The 27168-nt window shown below is 38.1% G+C and overlaps 1 protein-coding gene across 3 annotated transcripts in view; it reads left to right on the top strand.

The window, feature by feature from the left end:
• The window catches only part of PRKD3 (protein kinase D3), an 86963-nt gene that overhangs the window by 54858 nt on the left and 4937 nt on the right, over positions 1 to 27168 (top strand). For all 3 annotated transcript variants that reach the window (XM_044925826.1, XM_006056832.3, XM_006056833.3), the window contains 9 exons: positions 2016 to 2139; positions 10781 to 10858; positions 11991 to 12267; positions 15010 to 15062; positions 17121 to 17193; positions 18201 to 18307; positions 23307 to 23468; positions 23714 to 23812; positions 26132 to 26399. In XM_044925826.1, coding sequence (XP_044781761.1) covers positions 2016 to 2139; positions 10781 to 10858; positions 11991 to 12267; positions 15010 to 15062; positions 17121 to 17193; positions 18201 to 18307; positions 23307 to 23468; positions 23714 to 23812; positions 26132 to 26399 — 1241 coding nt within the window. The remainder of the gene's footprint in view (positions 1 to 2015; positions 2140 to 10780; positions 10859 to 11990; positions 12268 to 15009; positions 15063 to 17120; positions 17194 to 18200; positions 18308 to 23306; positions 23469 to 23713; positions 23813 to 26131; positions 26400 to 27168) is intronic.

Here is a 27168-nt window from a genome sequence, read left to right as displayed (position 1 = left end):
TGTCGTGTTAGTTTCTGCTGTATAGCAAAGTGAATCATTTATACATAAACGTATCTCTCTCTTTTTTTAGATTTCCTTCTCATTTAGATCACTATAGAGCATTGATTAGAGTTCTTGTGCTCTACAGTAGGTTCTCATTAGTTATCTATTTCATATACAGTACTATATGCTTGTCAATCCCAATCTCCCAATTCATTCCACCCCCTAAAATGTAATTTAAAATCAATTAAATTGTGGCTAATGCTTTTACATGTACCACGTGTAAATTTATTTTTCTGAAATAAATTATATTCCTCTTGCTGTCCACTCAAGATGAGAAGGTATGAGAATCCCGTTTTCTTAAAAAGAAAAATGCTTTATTTAAATACAGTCTTGATAATGATACCTAGCTGTGTAGCAGTCTTTCACAAAGTGCCAGCATTGGACTTCAGGTAAAGCAACCAGTTTCTTTACACAGGCATATTAGCTAATGTTGCAAACCCCAGTAAGAATGTATACCTGAGAATGTTGTACAGAGATGATGGTGATGAATTTGGGGGCAGTTTTTGTATTGCAGTTCATCTGTTAGCTCTTTGTAAAAATGTTCCTGGATTATGAGACTTATATATCCTCCTATATTTATAGAAATTCAGTTTTTTTAGATATAGCATATAAGATATACTACTTTGTGATACAATGTTAACATTTTAAGCAGGTTTTGTTTTTCATTGACAGCAAATAGGTGTTTAGAGAAAATTGGTCATTTGTCAGTCTCATATGGCTGAGTCATTTATTCAGTTCGTCTTATCATTAAATTATAGCTATTATTATCATTATCATTATTAACTAAATGTTTGCCCAAATTGGAGACTTAAGAGAACTAAGCTTGTTTCCTAATCATGGATACTTCACAGTTTAAGAGCAAGTATTTAACTGTTTGAGACTCAATTGAAAAACAGTGTATTTTTCACACACTTCTGCCAAGGTGCTCTTTCTCTCCAGCTACACTGTTACTGACCTATGTTTCAGTATTACCCGATGTGACTCATTTCATTATTTATTATTTTTACTTTCTTAATACCTGTAAATCATTTTTCTTTCAGTGTCTTCTGTAAATAATTGTTGCTGACAACATGAATAATGGACTTTGATATTTGAATTTTGTCCTGTTATGAATTTATTACTTTGTCATGTTATCTAGGGTACGATTTCTAGTAGCAGTCCCAAATGAGACCCTCTCCCAGGCTCCAGATTTGCCAACCGGAGAGGATTCTTTCTGCTCTGTTTATTGTTTTCGTATGTCCTGTGGCCCTCCAGAAATATTCATGACAAATAATGATGATTTACAGTATTGTTGTAGGAAGGGGGGGACCCCACTCCAGGGCCCCAAGAGCGGGCTCTTGTCTAACACTTGGAAAAAAATTGTCGGAGGAGACATGTGCTGACAAAGCAAGAGATTTTATTGGGAAAGGGCACCCAGGTGGAGAGCAGTAAAGGGAACCCAGGAGAACAGCTCTGCCATGTGGCTCGTAGTCTTGGGTTTTATGGTGATGGGATTAGTTTCCAGGTGGTCTTTGGCCAATCATTCTGATTCAGAGTCCTTCCTGGTGCCACACGCATTGCTGAGCAAAGATGGATGCTCGCAAGAGGGATTCTGGGAAGTGGGTGGACACGTGGTGTCTCCTTTTGACCTTTCCTGAACTCTTTTGGTTGGTTGTGGCTTATTAGTTCCATATTCCTTACCAGGACCTCCTGTTGTAAAACAACCCATGCAAATGGTTATTAGAGAGCCTGGCCAGGGTGGGCGGTTTCAGTCAGTGTGCTTCCCCTAACAGTATCATCTTTGTCTTTTATAGATTAACTATGTATCATCATAACAGGATTAATTTATCTTTTTCTTCTTAAGCCATTGTTTGTCTTCGTAAGATATTTTGAAGAATTTTAGTTTAATTATTTTTAAGAGGGTTTGATTTTACTGTATTGATCTTTTAAGTTAACATTATAAATATTTGTCATAAATTGAAAATATTTTTTAGTCCATCAACGAGCAATAACATTCCGCTGATGAGGGTCGTCCAGTCCATCAAGCACACAAAGAGGAAGAGCAGCACAATGGTGAAGGAAGGGTGGATGGTCCATTACACCAGCAGGGACACCCTGGTCAGTAGTCACAGGCATCTTACTATGGTAGTGAAACTCGGTTATGTGCTTTACTTTGTGCGTTTTTTAAGTCCAAATGGGAATGAGATATATATTAAGACATCATAGTACACCAGAACCATCTTTATATTTAGGATGTTAGGAATATTTAAAAGGTGGAATATTTAATGTACTATTTTTATAAATTGGTAGAACAGTAGAGATTCAAAGCAAGTCTGATGGTACACCACCAAATGCACAATCTCTGAAAGAAAGAATTGATATTCCCTGGTGGCTTACATGGTTAAGAATCTGTCTGCAATGCAGGAGACCCAGGTTCAATCCGTGAGTCAGGAAGATCTCCTGGAAAAGGGAATGGCAACCCACTCCAGTATTCTTGCCTGGAGAATCCCATGGACAGAGGAGCCTGGTGGGTTACAGTCCATGGAGTCGAAAAGAGTCGAACACAACTAAGCGACTTTCACTTCACAAACTTCTGCTCTGCAAAAGACAGTGTTAAAAGATTGAGATGACAAGCCACAGACTTGGAAGAAATATTTACAAAAAAGATATCTGTAAAAGACTCTTCTCCAAAATATACAAAGAACTCTTAAAATTCAACAGTAAGAAAACTTAATAACCTGATTAAACAATGTGCTGAAGACCTTAACATGTACCTCACCAAAGAAGATACCTAGATAGCAGATAAGCATATGAAATGATGCGCCACATCTTATGTCATAGGGCAAATGCAAATTAAACAGTGAGATACTGCTGCCCATCTGTTAGAACAGCCAAAATCATAAACACTGAGAACACCAAATTCTGACAAGATGTAGAGCAACGAGAGCTTTCTTTGATTGCTGGTAGGAATGCAAAATGGTATTGCTAACATTTGAAGACAGTTTAGTAGTTTCATGCAAACCTAAAATGCTTTTACCAGATGATCTAGCAGTCGTACTCTTTGCTGTTTACCCAAAGGAAATAAAAACTTACATTCACATGGAAACCTGCATATAGATATTTACAATGGGTTTATTCATAATTGCCAAAAACCTGGAAATAATAGATCTCCTTCAGTAGGTAAATGGGTAAATAAACTGTTCTAAAGACAATGGAATGTTATTAAGCACTAAAAAGCAATGAGCTGTTAAGCCATGAAAAGACTTGGAGCAATCTTAAGTCTATATTGCTACATGAAAGAAACCAATGTAGGAAGATTACATACTATATGATTCCAACTATATTATTTTCCAGAAAAGGCAGACCTGTGGAGGGTACAGGGTGGGGACAAGTAGGAATGAATAGGTAGAACACAGAACTTTTAGGGCAGTGGAAATACTCTATGTAATACCACAATGATAGGTACTTGTCATTATGCGTTTGTCCAAACACATAGAATGCACAGCACCAAGAGTCAGCCGTATTATATAACCTATGGACATTTATGATTATGATGTGTCAAATGTAGGTTCACCAGTTGTAACCATTGTACCACTCTGTTAAGGGTGTTGATGATGGGGTCTGGGGTTATACATGCCTAGGGACAGGAAGTATATATGGGAAATTTCTGCCCCTTCCCCTTAATTTGCGATGAACTTTAAATGGTTCCCAAAAAGTAAAGTATTAATTTTAAAAAATAGTTTATAGACACATGTTTAAAAAAAAAATGCTGCATGGCAAAGAACAGAAACAAAGACAAACGACAAACTAGAAAAAGTTTTTTTTCAACCCAGAACACAATAGAAAAAAAAGGAATGAATCTGAACAGACAGGTCTCAGACAAGGAGATGCAAATTAACTCTTAAGCATAAGATCTTGATCTCATTTTTAATGAAAAAAAAAATACAGTTTAAAATGTTACGAAAATACTAGCCAAATAGTATACTAATTAAATAGCCAAAGCAGTCTTGAGAAAGAATGGAGCTGGAGGAATCAACCTTCCTGACTTCAGATTATACTACAGAGCTGCAGTCATCAAGATGATATGGTACTGGCACAAAAACAGAAATATAGACCAATGGAACAAGATAGAAAGCCCAGAAATAAACCCATGCACCTGTGGGTACCTTATTTTTGACAAAGGAGGCAAAAATATACAATGGGGCAAAGACAGCCTCTTCAATAAATGGTGCTGGGAAAACTGGACAGCTACATGTAAAAGAATGAAATTAGAACACTTCCAAACACCATATACAAAGATAAACTCAAAATGGATTAAAGACCTAAATGTAAGACCAGAAACTATAAAACTCGTAGAGGAAAACATAGGCAGAACACTCGATGACATAAAGCAAGATCCTCTATGACCCACCCCACACTCGATGACATAAAGCAAGATCCTCTATGACCCACCCCCTAGAGTAATGGAAATAAAAGTAAACAAGTGGGACCTGATTAAACTTCAAAGCTTTTGCACAGCAAAGGTAACTATAAGCAAGGTGAAAAGACATCCCTCAGAATGGGAGAAAATAATAGCAAGTGAAACAACTGACAAGGATTAATTGCCAAAATATACAAGCAGCTCTTACAACTCAGTACCAGAAAAACAAACAACCCAATCAAAAGGTGGGAAAAAGACCTAAACAGACATTTCTCCAAAGAAGACATACAGATAGCTAGCAAACACATGAAAAGATGCTCAACATCGCTCATTATTAGAGAAATGCAAATCAAAACCACCATGAGATATCACCTCACACCGGTCAGAATGACCATCATCAAAAAGTCTACAAACAAAAATGCTTTAGAGGGTGTGAAGAAAAGGGAACGCTCTTGCACTGTTGGTGGGAATATAAATTGATACAGCCACTATGGAAGATGGTATGGAGATTCCTTAAAAAACTAGGAATAAAACTACCATATGACCCAGCAATCCCACTCCTGAATAAACCCTGAAGTTGAAAAAGACACATGTATCCCATTGTTCATTGCAGCACTATTTACAATAGCTAGAACATGGAAGCAACCTAGATGTCCATCAACAGATTAATGGATGAAGTTGTGGTATATATACACAATGGAATATTAGTCATAAAGAGGAATGCATTTGAGTCAGTTCTAATGAGGTGGATGAACCTAGAACCTATTACACAGAGTGAAGTAAGTCAGAAAGAGAATGATGAATATCATATACTAACGCATATTTCTCCACTCGTCTCCAGTAGCATATTGGGCACCTACCAACTTGGGTAGTTTATCTTTCAGTGTCATACCTTTTTGCCTGTTCATACTGTTCATGGGGTTCTCAGGCAGGAATACTGAAGTGGTTTGCCATTCCCTTCTCCAGTGGACCACGTTTTGTCAGAACTCTCCGCCATGACCCGTCTGTCATTGGTGGCCCTACGTGGCATGGCTCATAGTTTCCTTGAGCTAGACAAGGCTGTGGTCCATGTGATCAAATTGGTTAGTTTTCTGTGATTGTGGTTTTCATTCTGTCTGCCCTATGATGGATAAGAATAAGAGGTTTATGGAAGCTTCCTGATGGGAGAGCCTGACTGAGGGGGAAACTGGGTCTTGTTCTGATGGTCCAGGCCATGTTCAGATAAATCTTTAATCCAATTTTCTTTTGATGGGTAGGGCTGTGTTCCCTCCCTGTTGCTTAACCTGAGGCCAAACTGTGGTGGAGGTAGTGAAGATGATAGCGACCTCCTTCAAAAGGTCCCATGCACGCACTGCTGCACTCAGTGCCCCCAACCCTGCAGCAGGTCACCGCTGACCCACACCTTTGCCGGAGACTCCTGGGTACTCATGGACATGTCTGGGTCAGTTTCTTGTGGGGTCACTGCTCCTTTTTCCTGGGACCTGGTGCACACAAGGTTTTGTTTGTGCCCTCCAAGAATCTGTTTCCTCAGTTCCTGTGTAAGTTCTGGTGGTTCTATGGTGGGGTTAATGGTGACCTCCTCCAAGAGGGCTTATGCCATACCCAGGTCTGCTGCACCCAGAGCCCCTCCAGCAGGCCACTGCTGACCCATACCTCCACAGGTGACACTCAGACATAGTTCTGGATGAGTCTTTGTGGGTTGGGCGTGCATTTTGTGACCTTCCTAGGTCTGAACAGCTCAGGTGACCAATTGCTTGGAGATTGCACTGTCCCAGGTGGGCCATGTGCCTTAATGACCTCCTCAGTCCCGGCCACTCGGTTTCCCAGGTGTACTGCTAGAGCAAAAACAACACCCAGTTGTGGATGTGATGGGTGATGGTAGTAAAGTCCGATGCTATAGAGAGCAATATTGCATAGGAACCTGGAATGTTAAATCCATGACTCAAGGCAAATTGGAAGTGGTCAAACAGGAGATGGCAAGAGTGAACATTGACATTTTAAGGAATCAGTGACCTAAAATGGACTGGAATGGGTGAATTTAATTCAGATGACCATTATATCTGCTACTGTGGGGATGAATCCCTTAGAAGAAATGGAGTACCCATCATAGTCAACAAGAGTCTAGAATGCAGTACTTGGATGCAATCTCAAAAATGACAGAATGATCTCTGTTCATTTCCAAGGTACCATTCATTATCACAGTAATCCAAGTCTATGCCCTGACCAATAATGCTGAAGAAGCTGAACAGTTCTGTGAAGGACCTACAAGACCTTCTAGAACTAATACCCAAAAAAGTTGTCATTTTCATTATAGGGGACTGGAATGCAAAAGTAGGAAGTCAAGAGATACCTGGAGTAACAGGCATATGTGGCCTTGGAGTACAAAACAAAGCAGGGCGAAGGCTAACAGAGTTTGCAAAGAAAACACACTGGTCATAGCAACAGTAGAAACACCCTCTTCCAATAACACAAGAGAAGACTCTACACGTGGACATCACCAGATGTCCAACACTGAAATCAGATTGATTGATTATATTCTCTGCAGCCAAAGATGGAGAAGCTCTATACAGTCAGCAAAAACAAGACCGGGAGCTGGCTGTGGCTCAGATCATGAACTCCTTACTGCCAAATTCAGACTTAAATTGAAGAAAGTAGGAAAAACCACTAGACCATTCAGGTATGACCTAAATCAAATCCCTTATACAGTGGAAGTGACAATTAGATCCAAGGGATTAGATCTGATAGAGTGCCTGAAGAACTATGGACGGAGATTCGTGACTTTGTACAAGAGGCAGTGATCAAGACCATCCCCAAGAAAAAGAAATGCAAAAAGGCCAAATGGTTGTTTGGCGAAGCCTTACAAATAGCTGAGAAGAGAAGTGAAAGGCAAAGGAGAAAGGGAAATATATACCCATTTGAATGCAGAGTTCCAAAGAATAGCAAGGAGAGATAAGAAAGCCTTCCTCAGTGATTAGTGCAAAGAAATAGAGGAAAACAATAGAATGGGAAAGATTAGTGATCTCTTCAAGAAAATTAGAGATATCAAGGGAACATTTCATGCAAAGATGGGCACAATAAAGGACAGAAATGGTATGGACCTGATAGAAGCAGAAGATAAGAAGAGGCAGCAAGAATACACAGAACAACTATACAGAAAAGATCTTCATGACCCAGATAACCACGATGGTGTGATCACTCACCTAGAGCCAGACATCCTGGAATGTGAGGTCAAGTGGGCCTTAGGAAGCATCACTGTGAAGTGAAGAGGAACTAAAAAGCCTCTTGATGAAAGGGAAAGTGGAGAGTGAAAAAGTTGGCTTAAAGCTCAACATTCAGAAAACAAAGATCATGGCATCTGGTCCCATCACTTCATGGGAAATAGATGGGGAAACAGTGGAAACAGTGTCTGACTTTATTTTTCTGGGCTCCAAAATCACTGCAGATGGTGACTGCAGCCATGAAATTAAAAGACACTTACTCCTTGGAAGGAAAGTTATGACCAACCTAGACAGCATATTGAAAAGCAGAGACATTACTTTGCCAACAAAGGTTCGTCTAGTCAAGGCTATGGTTTTTCCTATGGTTATGTATCGATGTGAGAGTTGGACTGTGAAGAAGGCTGAGCGCTGAAGAATTGATGCTTTTGACCTGTGGTGTTGGAGAAGACTCTTGAGAGTCCCTTGGACTGCAAGGAGATCCAACCAGTCCATTCTGAAGGAGATCAGCCCTGGGATTTCTTTGGAAGGAATGATGCTAAAGCTGAAACTCCAGTACTTTGGCCACCTCATGCGAAGAGTTGACTCATTGGAAAAGACTCTGATGCTGGGAGGGATTGGGGGCAAGAGGAGAAGGGGACGACAGAGGATGAGATGGCTGGATGGCATCACCGACTCGATGGATGTGAGTCTGGGTGAACTCTGGGAGCTGGTGATGGACAGGGAGGCCTGGCGTGCTGCGATTCATGGGGTCGCAAAGAGTCGGACACAACTGAGTGACTGATCTGATCTGATCTGAGTGGAGGTGATGGAATTCCAGTTGAGCTATTTCAAATCCTGAAAGATGATGCTGTGAAAGTGCTGCATTCAATATGCCAGCAAATTTGGGAAACTCAGCAGTGGCCACAGGACTGGAAAAGGTCAGTTTTCATTCCAATCCCAAAGAAAGGCAATGCCAAAGAATGCTCAAACTACCATACAATTGCACTCATCTCACCCGCTAACAAAGTAATGCTGAAAATTCTCCAAGCCGGGCTTCAACAGTACGTGAACCGTGAACTTCCAGACGTTCAAAGTGGATTTAGAAAAGACAGAGGAACCAGAGATCAAATTGCCAATATCTGTTGGATCATCGAAAAAGCAAAGAGTTCCAGAAAAACATCTACTTCTGCTTTATTGACTACGCCAAATCCTTTGACTGTGTGGATCACAACAAACTGGAAAATTCTTCAAAAGATGGGGATACCAGACCACCTTACCTGCCTCCTGAGAAATCTGTATGCAGGTCAAGAAGCAACAATTAGAACTGGACATGGAACAACAGACTGGTAGCAAATCGGGAAAGGAATACGTCTGGTTCCAAATTTGGAAAGGCTGTATTGTCACCCTGCTTATTTAACTTACATGCAGAGTACATCCTGCGAAATGCCAGACTGGATGAAGCACAAGCTGGAATCATGATTGCTGGGAGGAATATCTATAGTCTCAGATATGCAGATGATACCACCCTCATGGCAGAAAGCGAAGAACTGAACATTCTCTTGATGAACGTGAAAGAGGAGAGTGAAAAAGTAGGCTTAAAACTCAACATTCAGAAAACGAAGATCATGGCATCCGGTCCCATCACTTCATGGCAAATAGATGGGGAAACAATGGAAAGAGTGTCAGACTTTTATTTTGGGGGGCTCCAAAATCACTGCAGATGGTGACTGTAGCCTTACAATAAAGACGCTTGCTCCTTGGAAGAAAAGCTATGACCAAGCTAGACAGCATATTAAAAGCAGAGGCATTACTTTGCCAACAAAGGTCCGTCTAGTTAAAGTGATGGTTTTTCCAGTAGTCATGTATGGATGAGAGAGTTGGACTATAAAGAAAACTGAGCACCAAAGAATTGATGCTTTTGAACTGTGGTGTTGGAGAAGACTCTTGAGAGTGAGTCCCTTGGACTGCAGGGTGATCCAACCAGTCCATCCTAAAGGAAATCAGTCCTGAATATTCATTGGAGGGACTGATGCTGAAGCTGAAACTCCAATACTTTGGCCACCTGATGTGAAGAACCAACTCATTGGAAAAGACCCTGATGCTGGGGAAGATTGAAGGCCGTAGGAGAAGGGGACGACAGGAGATGAGATGGTTGGATAGCATCGCTAACGCGATGGACATGAGTTGAGTAGGCTCTGGGAGTTGGTGATGGACGGGGAGGCCTGGCATGATGCAGTGTATGGGATCACAAAGTCAGATACGACTGAGCAACTGAACTGAACTAAACACATATACAGAATGTAGAAAAATGGTACTGAAGAATTTATTTGCAGGGCAGCAGTGGAGAAACAGACATGGAAAGAGACTTACGAACATGGGGAGAGAGGAGGAGAGGGTGAGATGTATGGAGAGAGTATCATGGAAACTTACATTACCATATGTAAAATAGCCAATGGGAATTTGCTGTATGTCTCAAGAAACTCAAACAGGCTCTGTATCAACCTGGATGGGTGGGATAGGAAGGTAATGGGAGGGAGGTTCAGAAGGGAGGAAATATATATATACCTATGGGTGATTCATGTTGAGATTTGACAGAAAGCAACAAAATCCTGTAAAGCAATTAGCTTTCAATTAAATAAATTTTAGAAAATGTTACGAAAATACTAGTTTTTATTTATCAGTGTAGCACAGGATGAAAAGGGTTAGTAATAAGCTGTATTAGTGAAGGTTTGAGTAAATAACACACTCATGTTGCTGATGAGACTGTAAGTTGGATCCAGAAATAGAGGAATAACTTAACACTGTCAAGAAAAATTACATATGCATTTATCTTTTGATCCAGTAAGGCATCCTTAAGAAATTTAGTCCATGGATAAAGTATTTGTGTGTGCATGCATGAGATTCTTGAAAAGAAACCTCCAAAATGTAATAACATTGTTTGCCTTGAGTAAAGGTGGGAGTGAGATAGGGGTGATGATGGAACTATACTTTTCTGTATTTATCTTTTTAATTTTTCAAATTTTGAAGCTCATGAATTTTATACCAGTACAAACTTATAGATAAGAGATGAGAGGGAATGGAGAGTTCAGACACTTTGGAGGAATCATTACTTTTGAACCTTACAGTTTTGTGCTCTTTGTAGAGAAAAAGGCATTATTGGAGACTGGACAGCAAATGTCTTACACTGTTTCAAAACGAATCTGGATCAAAGTATTATAAGGTAAAGATTTCATATCTTTTAAAAATATGTACATTAAAATACTGTGTGTTTTCCAAATATATCCAAGTAATATTTATTAATTGTTATATTGGATTACAGCTGTTACAGCTCTGCCTAATATAGTTTCTAGAAGTCACTGTTAAGATCCTTGTAAAAGCAAGTATCCTCTACCCCTCCATTTCACCCCTTGCAACAGCCTTGCTGCCGAAGTTTTTTTTGTTGTGCGATTCTTTTTTCTGGCCTATCAGGTTGCTGCTGTTTTCCTTCTGGGTACCAAGTGGTCCTCCGTATCAGTGGATGTCTAGCCATTTTATATAAGGGACTTGACCCTTGCATATGAAAAGACAACTAGACTGTGATTTAGATTAGACTATGAGAAGTCCTGTGATTATTGCTGATCAGCAGAAGCCATTGTGGTATTCAGCATTTCTTCCATTTTCCATTTTACCTTAGACCCCAATTCCCAGATGCTTCTTTTGGCTCTTTTTTATACAATTCTCTTTGCTCGACTTGCTCCACATTTTGCCATGTCACCAGTTGACACCAGATAAAATTATTAGTATAGTGATTGTATCAGGAAGAAAGAAAATAGAGACTAATGAATTGCTTTGAATTGGTTGAGTTTTTCTAAAGAAGTTTTCTACTTTAGGAAGTAGACTAAACATAAATGATTGTTAAAGTTATGGACAGAACCAGAATAGAGCACTTACACTTATTCTGACATCCTCCTTTGCTGCTGTTATTTCTGCCTCGTTCTCCTTTGGGGCCATATCTTGCAGATAGCAGCCAGTAGAGTTGTTGTTGAGATGACTTCCTGACAGCTGGGATATGGCAGGTGTTGGCTATAGCAGCAACCGCACTTCTAAATCCTTTCTTTCTAATGATCTGCTACAGGCCTGAATTACTAGCTTGGTTATTATACTCCATGCTCTCTGCCTTTGTCCTTGATGGGCACGCAGATCATTCAGAGCAGATACCCTCATAAGACTTGACTGTGTGCCCATGTGCCACATTCACATACTTGTGTTTGTCTTTAATGGTATTCATTAGAAATGCATATCTTTGATTGTTTAGTGTATTTGAAAAAAAGCCCACATATTCATGTTTCCTAACACTTAGTTCTTTACTTCAGGAAATTCCACTTTCAGAAATTCTCCGCATATCTTCACCACAAGATTTCACAAGCGTTTCACAAGGCAGCAACCCACACTGTTTTGAAATCATCACTGATACTATGGTATACTTTGTTGGTGAGAACAATGGGGACAGCTCTCACAATCCTGTTCTTGCTGCCACTGGAGTGGGACTTGATGTAGCACAGAGCTGGGAAAAAGCAATTCGCCAAGCTCTCATGCCTGTGACGCCTCAAGCCAGTGTCTGTACTTCTCCAGGCCAAGGGAAAGATCACAGTAAGCAATAAGCTTCTTGATGACTTTTTCCCCATTTGGTTCTTAAGTGTTTTGTGGGTGCAATTGTGTTTCTGTATTTATTTTAAGCCTCATTTTCAGAATCAACACCATTAGTCAATTGCTTTTTAAAATTATGTTGGTCATAGTATGTGCTTGCAGTCCCCAGAGCGAGGCTCCAGAGTCAAATCTGCCTGCATTTAAATCTTGGCTCTGCTGACCTGTTACGTGATCTTGGCAAGTACTTTCCTTTTCTGTAACGAACCTACTGTATAGAGTTGTCAGCATTAAATGAAAGAGAACCAGAAGGGGTTAAGTAAGCTAATAGTATTAGGATGGTGCTTCAGGGTGGGATTTTCAGTCTGTAAAGCGCTGCAGTTCACATAGTACTTATAAAATGTATGAAGTCAGAAATGCTGCATTCGTTTTAACTGAACATTCAGAAACATTAAAAAAATATATTGAAACACATGTTCTTTGCACCAACAAAATTTATAAAATAAAACCTAAATTTAAGTTTCAAGTGAATACTTAATCACAAAGCCATAGTAAAATATCACTTCCCTGCACCCACCCCCCCCCCCCATTGACATTATGTCATTTATGGTGAAACAGGTTTCATTCATCAGGCAAATACATTTAAATTGAAAGAGATGTCAGCCTCTTTTCTTTTCTAGCTGCACTGCACAGCTTGTGGGATCTTAGTTTCCCGACCAGGGACTCAGCCCAGCAGTGAAAGCACCGAGTCCTAACCCCTGGATGGACAGGGAATTCCCTCAACCAGTTTCTGTATGCCTTTTATTTCAGTTCAGCTATGTTGCTTAGTATACCTCATCTTGGCATTATGCTAGGCCCTGAGCTAGAATACAAAAGAAATACAGAGATTTTTTTAAAGATAGGAAGGGAAATAGGTACATAAAGCAGTAGAGTGCAAAAAGGAGCAGTGCATTTCTCAAGGACTCAGATACAGATAGGAAGGTAAGTGGAGACTTCATGATAAAGAAGCCTGATTTGGACCTTGACCTTGGATCTCACATAAGTTAGGATAGGCAGAGCCAACCTAGGGGTGTGCATGGAATTAAGGGGACCTGTGATCAAAGGCATGAGGGTAATGACCATGAAAATGTTTGGTGTTGAATATTGATTCTGAAAGGATGAATAAAATGGATAATCACAATGTTTCTTAAATTTGAGGGGATTTTAGAACTGTCTGATATTCAATTGGACCTTTCACCCCAGAAAATAATGCAGATACAGAACACAAATTTTATATATAATTGGATTTAGGATCCTTCTCAAGCCCATGCATGGACTCTTCTCTAGGATTATAAGCCCGTAAGGACAGACTGCAAAAGGGCTAAGGGAGAATGAAAGCTCAGTTCTGCCGCTTTGCTAGCTTCATGATCTTGGCTTCTTCAATTCTCTCATCTAAAAGGAAAATGATATAATAATTGCATATGATGCACTTAGCACCATTCCTGACCTAGTTGTGGCACTATTACTGTGCAGCTGCTGCTGTTGCTGCTGTCCTTGTAACAACCAGTCTGGAGCAGAGTTCTCCTGGGAAGCGATAGAAATGAAAACTGGATGGAGTTAAGACAGTGGAGGCCTTTGAAACAAAATAAATATTAACTTAAACTAGAAAACTGGGACTACTAAAAAGCAGAGTTTTAGGCTCATTCATTTTGTTGATGCTGTGCTTTTTTGGTCTCTTGCATTAATATTTGATTTTTGGGATTATTTAAAGTTGACTTAATATTTTTAAATTGACAATATTTTAAAATGGAGTTTCCACAGTCATTTACTTATTTTTTGATGTATAGTTGCTTACATTTTCTTCTTAATGAAGTTTTATGTTTTTATATTTGGGATTATAAAAGAAATTTCTTATCTTTTTCTTTATCACTGAGATTCTAGATGTTTGAGAACTAGTCTCTTGCTTTACTTTTCTCATTTCTAATTTTCTTGTCAGTTACTTCCTTTGCTTACCAAAGTAATATAGACATTTAAACTTTATAGAAATATGTAATATAAAATGAGAATCTCTTCCCTATATGCATGTGACATGTCCCCCTATTCCCAGTTGTATATCTCCCCCCTCAGAAAACCATTATTAATAGTTCGGTGTATATTTCTTTTGGGGATGGGTTGGGAAGAGGGAAGTCTATTCTATTTGTACGGTCTTGTTATATTTTTATTTTCACAAAAGTCATGTTTGTTGTAAAAGATGTATGATCTTTTTACAACTTGATTTTATGAACTATTTAATATCATGTATTTCAAAAGTATATGTTTATATAATTTTAATGTTTTATGACAGTAATGCATACTTTCTATACATTTTTTAAACAGTCTAGAAGCATATAAAAAAATCTTTGTTCCTCAACCCCATCTCTCTCCCTCACCAGAAGTGATAATATTTTGTTTGCTTTGATTCATATGCCACTACCCTGAAACGTACCTTTTTAACTTAATAATATAAATAGCTTTCTGACTCAGTACTTACAGCCCTGCATCCTTAAATGTGTAGATAGTATTCTTTTGTATGGATGTGTATTCTATTTTACCAGTTTCCTGTTGATGGATTAGTTATTGTTTATGGATAATTTTGTTTTAATGTAATGCTATTAACTGTATGTTAGTTTTTAAAATTTAATGTACTGTAAGCATTCACATGTCAGTAAATATTAGTATTACTAAGTTATATACTAAGTTTTTTTCCCCATATTATCATTCATTTTACAGAAGATTTGTCTACCAGTATCTCTGTATCTAATTGTCAGATCCAAGAGAATGTGGTAAGTAAATATTACAGCTAAAATATGAAGACTGGCTAATTAAGGAAAATAAAATGTGAAAGTCTTACTAGAAAATAAGTTTATAACCCAGAGTACTGTGCAGTTTGCCTGAAGACACTAGACTGAACTGTGTGGGTGGTAACTTCCTGGAGGAGTTCTGCTTTATGAAGGAAACTGAGGCAGTTTCCTTTTAAATTATGAAAATAAAGTTAACTTTTTCATAAGTGACATTAGAATATTACAGAGTGATAGACTAGTTCAAAGAGAAGAGAGAGGCTACTTGCTGGGTCAGAGCAGGGAAAACTTCCTAAAGGAAGTAAAACTTGAAATATACTTAAAAAGAGTTTTGACACGAGTGCTGAGAGGATGGCAGTGAGAGAAAATTTCATGAAAGTACAGAGAAGCAGAAAATGCAGGATTTTAAGGCAGAGTGAGGACTCAGTTGAGCTGGTACACGTAGGGGTTTACATTAGGGGTCAACATACTTTCTATAAGGGGATGGAAGTAAATATTTTAGGCTTTGCAGACTATATACAGTTATAAACTCAACTCTGCTGCCATTGTGAGAAAGCCATCGTCAGTACATACAGGAATGAGCTTGACTGTTTTCCAGTATAAGTTTTTTTGTGAACACTTATATTTGAATTTCATATAATTTCATGTTTTACAAGATGACATTATTGTGATTTTTTTTTCAACCATTTAAAAATGTAAACTGTTCTTAGTTCAGGAGCCATACAGAAAGAGGCAGCAGGCTGGATTTGGCCCACAAGCCTAGTTTGTCAGCTTCTGGATTAGTTAGAAAAAAGGCTAGAAAAAGAAGCCCAAAAGCTGTATATAAATTTATTTGATTCAAATCTCTCTTACTCTTCAACTTGGGGCATCCAGCTGTTACTGTTCAGTAACACACAAACGTTGGATTTTCTAAGATTGTATAGAAACTGGATATCCAGTAGTGTTGTGGGGGATGGAGGGTTTCAGGGAGGTTTGATCTGTGTGTCTCTTGTCCAGGCAGCATGTGTGCATGTGCAGTCGCTTCAGTCGTGTCCAACCCTGTGGACAGCAGCCTAGCAGGCTTCTCTGTCCATGGGATTCTCCAGGCAAGAATATTGGAGTGGGTTGGTAGGTAGCATAGGAACCAGAGTACTGGGGAGAGAAAGAAGTTTTCTCATTTCATTTTTACAGATGAAAAGACCAAGTCCCAGGGAATTCAGCTTATTTAAGATTACCTAATTTAAATGGAAATGAGGGGTTTGTGGAAGTACTGATTTTTATATGCCAGGCACTAGACTTGACACTTTGTATATCTTCATTTAATTCACTTAAAAATCCAGTAAGATAGATGTTATTATATCTGCTTTACTAATGAGGGAATGAGGCCTTGAATAAACTTGGTTTATTCAATCCAGTGACTAACTACCATGAGAAGGCACTGTCTGGGAATGTAACACTGAACAAAATAAGTGTAGTCCCTGGCTTCTTGGAGACTGTAGCACATACCCAAATGAGACCTTGACTGAGGATCTGTGGAAAGGATTGGAGAATGCTTTCTAAGAATATTCTGACAGCAGCAGCCACTAATGGGAAAAAAAGAGGAAAGGGAAGGAAGAAGATTGAGGAGTGGATATGAGTTACACATATTTCATCAGTCTTTCAAAATAAGTCTCAAAAATACAAATCTCAAAAATACAAAACTTTGAGTTTTTCTTTGAAGTCAAAGATAGCAAATCTCTTTAATAGTAAAGTTCGTAAAACTTTCTTCTTAATTTTTATGTTAATTTAATTTTTATAGATCACTACTTAATAAATGTATTTTTTAATTCAAATCATTTTTCCCCCAGTGGTGGTCTTACAGAATACATTATAGTTGTACGTTAAGAGTCATAGTAAAGTTGGTCTTTTTTAGGACAGAGAATGTCAGTATTTCATAAAGTATTTTGTGAAAAAGAAATCCCTCAACCATTAAAAACTGAAATGTATGTAAGTATTTGAATGAAAAGAATCAGAGATATGGACATGGTTTCATGGAACTAATAACACTTACTCTTTCCCAAATAGGACATCAGTACCGTTTACCAGATATTTGCAGATGAGGTGCTTGGTTCAGGCCAGTTTGGTATCGTCTATGGAGGTAAGTAAGCAGTTGCAGCCTTTTGCATATTGTAGATAATGTAGAAAATTAGGAAATTTAAAAATCATTTGCTAGTTGTTAGCATGTTTTCACAATTTTGCAAGTGGTTTCTTCCTCAGAGATTAATCTGCATAGTTTTAGATAAGTCCTTTTCACTATAACTTAGTATTAATTTCTTAATTTAAATGGAAAACTTTAAAAAGAAACAGAGAATCAGAAAATTCACAGTAGTTTTCGTCGTTTCTTGTAGCTTACACGGAAAGATGTTTGTGTGGCTTGAAGTTTGTGTTGGACTCTGAGAGTTCATTTACTGAAGTATGTGCCCCACTGGTTTTCCCACACAGTTGCCCGTTTGTCTGCGGTTGGCACACATGGTGTATCAGGTCTAACACCTGAAATCTTACCTCACTCTGACTTACATTGCCGAAGCCTTTTAACCTCACTGTGCCTCAGTATCTTCATCAGTTTAATGGGGCTTATACAGCCTGGCCTGTATATTCATTAATGTATGTAAAGCTACTTTACAAGCTATGATGCAAGGTAGAAAAGTAATGTTAAACCATTTGCATTCCTTACCACAACTAGTTGGCCTTTCTGCTTGAAGATTTACCCTAATATATAGTTAAATCACTCTGCAAAGAACCTAGAATAAAATGAATTCCATGGTACAGTGTTTCTATCTTGACAGAATTTCTGAAGACTAAGTCACATAGTTAACTTTCATTTATTTAATAAGGTGGATTATTTTTCAGCAGACAGGTTCATTCAAATTTCCTGCTATTTCAAATAACAAAACAGCCTTTATTAGAGGCAGTTACTATAAGGGAAAATTATAGTTATTATAGATGAGTGATGGAGAAAGAACAAAATGAGCCTGCCCCCTAAAAGAAATACAAAAGTAAATACATACCAATTTCAGTTTGTGGACAACTTCCTAATGAAACTTCTGTATTGTATGTGACATCAATTTGCATCTTCTTTCTTACCTGAACTTTTTTGAAAAATAGGAAAACACAGAAAGACTGGAAGGGATGTGGCTATTAAAGTAATTGATAAGATGAGATTCCCCACAAAACAGGAAAGTCAGCTCCGTAATGAAGTGGCTATTTTACAGGTAAAAAGTTGCTTTGTATCGGTTTTCATTTTTGATTTATGAGTTTTTAAATCAAAGTCTGTCTAGTGAACTGGCAAGATTTGGTTTTTGTTTTCTTTGTTTGCATTTTATAACATTTTGGCTCAGTGAGAGGCCAGTGAGCTTCTGAATTAACTCCCTTTTTTTTAAAAAAAGGCTAAATTACGTTACAGTAATCTAGGAGTTAAAAGGACTGACATTATGGTAGTAGGTTGTTTGGAACACATTTTCATAAGTCTTAAATTTAAAAAGCTCAGATTTCATTCTTAACTCATCATTCCATGAACTATAAAAACACTTTGATACTTCTACCACCGGATTTCATTATAACAGTTTAATCCATTGAGCTATACTTTTAAAGATATATTGGCAGTGAGTTAAATTCCATAAAATAAATTACTGTGAGTTTTTATTCTCATGTAACATGTTTATCTATTTTGGAAGTCATCTAGAAGATTAAAAGTTAGCTTTATTTTTCTGAATACATTTAATTTATAATATGCAAATGTTTATTGATTCATTGTGTAGCTTTTGCATGGTATTTAAGAAAATGTAATAGTTAATGCTGTCAGAGCCCTATTTGCTTGTGGGTGAAGTTCAAGAAGACACAGCCTAATGAACTTGGTGCTTCTTTGGAGAAGAAGGTAAGAAAGTTGTAAACATGTAATTAATTTTACATTTATTACATTACTGGTCACTGTTACTAACACCTGCCTCACTTTTCCCCAGATGATCAAAAGATGGTGGTCTACAAGCTACCTGTGTGGTCACTTCAAGGCTGCCTCCTCCTATGAAGCTACCTTTAAAATAGTCTGAATAGTAGCATTCAGACTCTGCATTAGGGTTTGAAAATATTGTTAGAGATCTTTTTTCATATCTAATTTTGGACTCTTTCTCAATATCCAGTTTTTATGCAAAAAATAAATACTAAGGATTTATTCATAAGACTTGATTTCTCCTTGTCACTTTTTAAAATTTTATTGTAGTTGATTTACAATGTTGTGTTAATTTCTGCTGTACAACAAAGTAACTCATACACACACACACACACACACACACACACACACATATATATATATTCTCCTCCATTATGGTTTATCATAGGATAATGAGTATAGTTCCTGTGCTGTACAGTAGGACCTTGATGCTTATCCATCCTGTGTGTACTAGTTTGCATCTGCTGATCCCAAACTCCTAATCCATCCTTCCCCCACCCCTTCCCCCCAGTCTATTCTTTATTTCTGTGAGTCTGTGTCTGTTTCATAGAAATGTTCATTTGTGTCAGACTTTAGATTCCAGATGTAAGTTCTCCTTGTAACTTTGATCACAAATACAGCTCTGAACTAAATACTGAAGCTTATCTCTCCCATGTTACCAACTGCAGATGTTAATAAAACTAAGTTTAGGAATTTGCAGGTAATATACAATGTAAACACTTTATTATTATATCACTCTGGCTCTTTTCATTGATATTGCCTGACTGGGAACAGAATTAAATAATTGTAGTATGGGGGATTTTGTTCCTTTCATTTCATAACGATGTGGTAATGTAAAATCTTTTGTTATTGCCTGAAGAGGGTAGTAGAGTAGTGGGAGAAAAGATGAAGTGCTCTCCTGGCTCCCTATGTAAATGGGAAATTCAGTATTTTCCCCTTCTCTTCTTGGAAATCACCCAGAAGCTACACGAAAAATGATAAACAGAAAAGCATACTCTAATATAGATAGAAGAGAGTTCAGATACACAAAATAGGTATAAGTTTTTCCAAAAACAGTGGAGATGGACCAGGCAAATGTAGAAAGAGGCATCACAACAAGAACTGGTTTTGCTGGCTCTTTCTGAAGTCTACAGTCATGACAGCCTCTCTGGGTTTCTCTCAGATAGAAAAAAGTGAAGGGGCATCATGACCTAGTAAGATTTAATTCAAGAGAAAACATGAAGTGAATTAAGAAGGGCGCACTCAGTGGAAGAGTGCAAATCACGTTAAACCAAATGACGCCAGTAACTTTAAAGGAAAACTAGTGACCATACTGGAGAAGGCAATGGCACCCCACTCCAGCACTCTTGCCTGGAAAATCCCATGGACGGAGGAGCCTGGTGGGCTGCCAGTCCATGGGGTCGCTAAGAGTTGGACACAACTGAGCGACTTCACTTTCACGCACTGGAGAAGGAAATGGCAACCCACTCCAGTGTTCTTTCCTGGAGAATCCCAGGGACGGGGGAGCCTGGTGGGCTGCCGTCTATAGGGTCGCACAGAGTCGGACACGGCTGAAGCGACTTAGCAGCAACAGCAGCAGTGACCATACAGGGAAGAACAGACAAATACACAGATGTCCATGACAGATGAAGTAGACAAAGCTAAGTAAGAACAGAAGAGGCCTAAACATTATAAGGTAGATATAACCAGTTTATATTGAACTCTGTACCCACAAATAAATAAATACTTTATTAGCTAAAAAAACAGTTTTTTATCTTAATGTACTAAAACTGCAAATAAATTATAAAATTGGGGAAAAGAAATCTCCAACCACCTGAAAAAAAAACTTTTAAAGTCTTAATTCTTGAATCAGAGAGCAAAATCATGACCCAAGTATTTAGAAAATAATTATGAAAATACTGTTTATCAGAGCTTTTAAACTACTACTCATAGAAATGTCAAATACTTAATGAGGAAGGAATGAAAATAATGAATTGAGTCCAACTCAAGTTAAAGGAGGAACAGTCAACCTGAGGAAAACAGAATTAACAAAGATAAAACTGGAAGTTAATAAATTTAGTACAGTAAATCCAAAAGCTGGTTAGCTATGTGGGTGGGATAACAACAAAATAAGTGAATCAAAATATAAGAAAACAAAAACATTTTGGGAGGATGATCACAAATACTGAAAAAAATTAAGGGAATCTTAAGATACTATCTTGGTGGCTCAGCTGGTAAAGAACCGCGTGCAATGCAGGAGAACTGGGTTCGATCCCTGGGTTGGGAAGATCCCCTGGAGAAGGGAATGGCTACCCACTCCAGTACTCTGGCCTGGAGAACTCGGTGGACTGTATAGTCCATGGGGGGCAAACAGTCGGACACGACTGAGCAACTCTCACTCACTAAGATACTATCTTGTGCAACTCTACTAGGTAAACTTGAAAGCCTGGAGAAGAGGATTAATTCTCTATGAAACTATAATTTTCTAAAACAGACTCCAGAGGAAACGGGACATTAAACAAATAGAAGAAGTTGTTAATAAGAATTATGTTATAGCATACTTCTGTTTTGGTGTGTTCATGCATATGTTCTCAAGGATGGCAGGGGTTGGGGGTGAGAAACTTGAGAGGTAATTTGACTAGTGTATAGGGGACAGCTGGCCACACTTATAGCTCTAAGTTGATCAGAGTTAGGACGTTTTGACTCTTCTGCTTACTGCCATTATCACACCCCACCACTGGGGTATTTCACTTTATCTACTATAAGATTGTATCACTTTTTATTTTGCCACCTGGAACACCATCATTAAATTATTTTAAGCTGATTATAAACAATATTTACTTTGTGCTTGCTGTGCATTTTCTAAACAGTTTTAAAACACCAACCATGATTCAGAAGTTAAGCTAAATATGACTAAGACACGGTCTCTGCTGTCAGTACTGTACTAGAGAGTAAGATATGCATACATGTAATACAGCACCGTGGGATAAGTTCCGCTGCATGAGTGCAGGGGCAGCTGCTGCAGTAGTCCAGAAGAGAGGTGGTGTGAGCGAAAATTCAGGCGTTACGGTGGGAACTGAGAATGGTGGTGGATTCAAAACACATTGTAGACATGGAGCCCAACTTCACACAGGCTGGAAAAAAGTTTGCCCTCTTAGTGTGAGAAAAAAAGCATAAGAAAAAACTATTTCTGTTAATAAGGATTAAAACATTTAATCACTTGGGCCAGTATTTAAGAACATATTTAAGTTTGAATAAGAAAAATGAAACCAGGTTATTGAAGATATTAAAACTCATCCAGAAATTTAGATTTATGTCCAGAAATAAAGAACCATTAAATGTTTTTGAGTATGGCTGGTTTCTCAAATTCACTTTTGAGGAAGTTTTGTTTGTTTTTAATACCAGTAAGATAGTTTGCTTTTTTTTTTTTTTAAACAGTATCACATTCAGCTTTGTATTTTTCCAACCTGTGAGCCTGAAAGTCACTAAGTCGTGTCCAACTCTTTGTGACCCCATGAACTATACAGTCCATGGAATTCTCCAGGCCAGAATACTGGAGTGGGTAGCCTTTCCCTTCTCCAGGGGATTTTCCCAACCTATATCTCCTGTATTGCAAGTGAATTCTTTATGAGCTGAGCCACAGGGGAAGCCCAAGAATACTGGAGTGGGTAGCCTCTCTCTTCTCCAGCAGATCTTCCCAACCCAGGAATCAAACTGGGCTCTCCTGCATTGCAGGTGGATTCTTTACCAACTGAGCTATCAGGGAAGCCCCAACCTGTGCGCCTAATAGTGCTTAAGAAAAATGGGGTGATGGTGGTAGAGATGCTGAACCTGAAAGAGGGAAGACCAAATCAAGATATGAGATCAGGACTTAGATAAATAACTACCTTAAAGACAAAGCCACCTGTTGAGCCAAGACCTTTACAAACAGCCCTGAAGAACCAAAGCTGTGTAATTGGCTAAAACTTTGGTAGTTGGTGCCTATTTGTGGATAGCATAAAGTTAGAGTACCATCAGAAGATTAAAAAGATGACAAAAAAGGAAAAGCAGTAATGGACAAGGGCAGTTATATAATCAAACTGGGAAGACATTCTTTCCCTTCCTGTGCATCTTCTCTTTAGTACAGAACTTTGAAAATCAAACTCCATGATCCTTTTTGTTTGCTTTTATTTTTCTGAGCTATCTTTTGTGCCATTATTCCATACAGTTAACTGCAGTACATTGTTAGATACTTGCGTAGTAAAACTTTACTCACGTTGGTCACATAATGTTCTGCAACTCTCTAGAATTTGCACCATCCTGGGATTGTAAACCTGGAATGTATGTTTGAAACCCCGGAACGAGTTTTTGTAGTGATGGAAAAGCTACATGGAGATATGCTGGAAATGATTTTATCTAGTGAGAAAAGTCGACTTCCAGAACGAATAACTAAATTCATGGTCACACAGGTATTTTAAACTTTTTTTTTTTTTTGAAACTAGAGAAAAATTAAGGACTATGGGAAATAGTAGTGCTTTTCACATATCAGGATATTGTGGGTGTTGTTACTTTGAAGAAGACAATAACACTTAGAGTTAAATCTTGATGAACTGTAATGGACTTTCCAAATTATTATACTGTTCGGGGGGGTCCAATTAGGATTTAGCTGTGACTTTTCCAGGAACAGAAAAAATTCTCTCTTCTTCAATAACAGATACTTGTTGCTTTGAGGAATCTGCATTTTAAGAATATTGTGCACTGTGATTTAAAGCCAGAAAATGTGCTACTCGCATCAGCAGAGCCATTTCCTCAGGTGAGATATTCTCCAGAACCTTTTTAAAGTATGGTTTTAAATATCTGTGACAACATTGTGAAGCACACATGTAATGAAAGGCAGTGCTGTAGATTCAGTTCATAACTATCTACAGAAATAGTTTTTAGCTTGTAACTACCAGGGAGGATTTATACCTGAATAATTTGAATTGACATTTTACTAATTATTGATATATTGTTTGTGTTCATGAAGGCTTTTTACACCTAATGACTTTTTAGACCAGTTCTTAAGGAGTAATTTTTTTGTGATTTGTGCACAGTTCACCGCTCCCCTGTGGTTTGGGAATGAAGTAGGAAGAGGTAGCCTTGGTTGGTGCTTGGTCCTCAGGACAAATTCCCTATGAAATAAACTGAGGGATAACCCTGAAATGGGAAGACAAGATTTTGGCTGAGGCAGGCAGCCAACTCTTCCTCTTTAGAGTACTGTATTTCAAACATTCTCGACAAAACCCATGGAAGAATTACATTTCCCATCACCACCAGGGCTCACATACGTATGATGATAATGTGTCTCCTGCATATGATGCACTCATTTTGTTTTTCACTTGGTTAAATTTTATTTCATTAAAACATGTTCATCTTGATTCAGATTTATCTCATAACCTAAAAATGGTTCTTAACCCAAAGTCTGAATCATTTATCCTAAGGACTATACATTAGTGGTGCCTATGAATGTTTCTCATGACTGTCATCAACTCGAATAATTTATTTCCAAGTTATTGTTTATGTGCATTTATTTAAAAAACAATTAGACAAGAGGGCAACAGATGACTGTTCCGTTGGTAAATACAACTCAGATTGTCCTTCAAAGAAAAAGATATATTTAAAAAAATTATTCAACTCTTTTTACATTTAAGGAAGTAATCATATTCCTCTTAGAATGCATATGAGAATAAAAGTAATCCCCTTGTCTTTATGAGATCAAAAAGGTGCCACGAGCATTGATGCTATATTTTAAATAAAGTGCTTCAATATATTATTTCATTTGATCTTCAAAGGAGTATGGGCAAAGGATGCACACCCCTCCAGCTAAGGTTAAAACTCGAACCTTCTAACCTCCATTAGGATCAAAGGGAAAATAATGTCATTTATTTGATACTCTTTTTTTTTTTATCAAATGCTAGGCATGGCCACTCTTTTTTCAGTTGCCAAACTGCCAAGTCATCTTTATCAAAATGTTAGCTGAAATATGGCATTTAATGAGGGGGGAAAGAGTTCACATTTCTTCATGGTTGATAATCCTATTCTTCAGATAGGATTTGAATCTCAGAGGAAGTAGCCAAATTCAGTAATGACACAAAACAAACATCATAAAAACACGTATGAAGGTCCATCTTTGCTTTCCAGTCATTATGTGTATCACTGGTTTTTAGAGGCCAAATCCCTCATCTCTCAATTCATCTTAACGTTTTTAGTGAAGACATTTTGTGAATCTGGGCATTTCCCTCAGGGAAGTACTTGGCATTTGCTGCCCAGCATGGATGTATCCTTAATCACCAGAATTTGAACCTCTGCTAGAGGACAGGCAGCAAGCTCATTACATTTCCAGAGCCTTCTTTCCAAAAGAGCATGGTAGTGACTATGGCTACCCTCAGACATAACTCTTTGCAAATCTAAACATCTAACTAGCAATATTTTGTTCCGTAGTCATAGAAAAGCTACTCTTAATTCTTTCAAGCAATCTCTAGTATTACGCTTTTACTGGCCACATTAATAGTTATCTTTTAACACACCTGAACTGGTGTGTATATACTTGCCAATATATAGTGACCTTGGGAAGAGAGATTCTAGGGTTAAGTAAAATAAAGGGTAAGTTTTTAAATATCATAACTTATTTTTCATTCAGCAAACACTTGAGTACCTTTATACAGGCACTGTGAGGCCACTGAGGATTTAAAAATGAAACAGTTCCTGCTTCTAGATGATAGAAAGGGGTCTCCAAGCCAAATGATAAAAGATCAGCACCTTCCATTTCATCAAAAATGATGAGCACTCATAACACCATTCTGGTATTTGGCATTCTGGACGCTACACTTCAAAAGTGATTGTTTGAAACAAGCACTTAGCAAAGTTCTTCATACTGTTAGTAATGGATCATAGGGTTATAAATGTATCTTCCTTTTGGGAAAAGGATATTTTACAGTTTCCCTATGTATAATCTTTTGGCATTCATAATACAGTTGGCAAATGTGTTTAAATGATTCCATATCATATTTAGGAACAGGTAATTATAAATAAATTGATATATATTTTATCTGTATATCAATAATATAAAATTAACATCACCCTTAATTTCCAGGTGAAGCTGTGTGACTTTGGGTTTGCACGCATCATTGGTGAAAAGTCATTCAGGAGATCTGTGGTAGGAACTCCAGCATACTTGGCCCCTGAAGTTCTCAGGAGCAAAGGTTACAACCGTTCTCTAGATATGTGGTCAGTGGGAGTTATCGTCTATGTGAGCCTCAGTGGCACATTCCCTTTTAATGAAGATGAAGATATAAATGACCAAATCCAGAATGCTGCATTTATGTACCCACCAAATCCATGGAGAGAAATTTCTGGTGAAGGTAAAAAAAAAAAAAAATTAAGTTTTTGGTCTGTGCATCTTAGTTTAAAAACCTTCATGATTCCACATCACCCTGTTTTGACATCTCTTTTTAATATTTCCCATTCATCTTCCAAATTCAGCTATTTACCATTGTTTGAAGAATACTTCCTTTTATATATAGTTTCTTTATCTTCCTAAGTTTCCAGGCAGGGCACTAATCCAGGTCCCAACTGCCTCATTTTGAAACTACTGAAACAGCTTTGTAATTGTGCTCCCCAGTCACCGGTGCCAAGTCCGTCTCCTGGAAATGCTGCTTTCGTCTTACTGTGCCCCCACACACCTCAGCCTCCCTGGAACCAGGCTGCAGCTGTAGGTCTCTGTGACGCGGCCCAGGTTCTCACCTTCTGGTCTCCTCTGCTACCGCTGCCCTACACAAGCTGCTTTCAGCCGTTTGCTGCATTTTGCTTTAGACCTTTCCTCTGCCTGCTCTCCTCCTTGCTGTCGAAACCCTTCCAGCCCTTCAGAGATCCCTGATCTTGTGGCTCATCTGTGAAGTCTTCCCTGAACCCCTCCAAACTGTATGATCTACTTAGGCTACTGGTTGGACGTATTTTTCCTGAAGTAATCTGTCTTTTCACAGTCACTTTTCTTATCTTCAGAACTAAATCAGGTTCTTTATACACCACTTAAAACATTTTTTAAAATTCTGCCCAGTATGAGACCTAATCATAGGGATTAATAAAACTGGGGAAAGTCTGAGGGCCAACATAGTAAATAGTAAATAGTAG

This window comes from Bubalus bubalis, chromosome 12 (genome assembly GCF_019923935.1).
Source record: "Bubalus bubalis isolate 160015118507 breed Murrah chromosome 12, NDDB_SH_1, whole genome shotgun sequence".
Lineage (NCBI taxonomy): Eukaryota > Metazoa > Chordata > Mammalia > Artiodactyla > Bovidae > Bubalus > Bubalus bubalis.
This window is presented reverse-complemented; position numbering and strand designations above follow the sequence as displayed.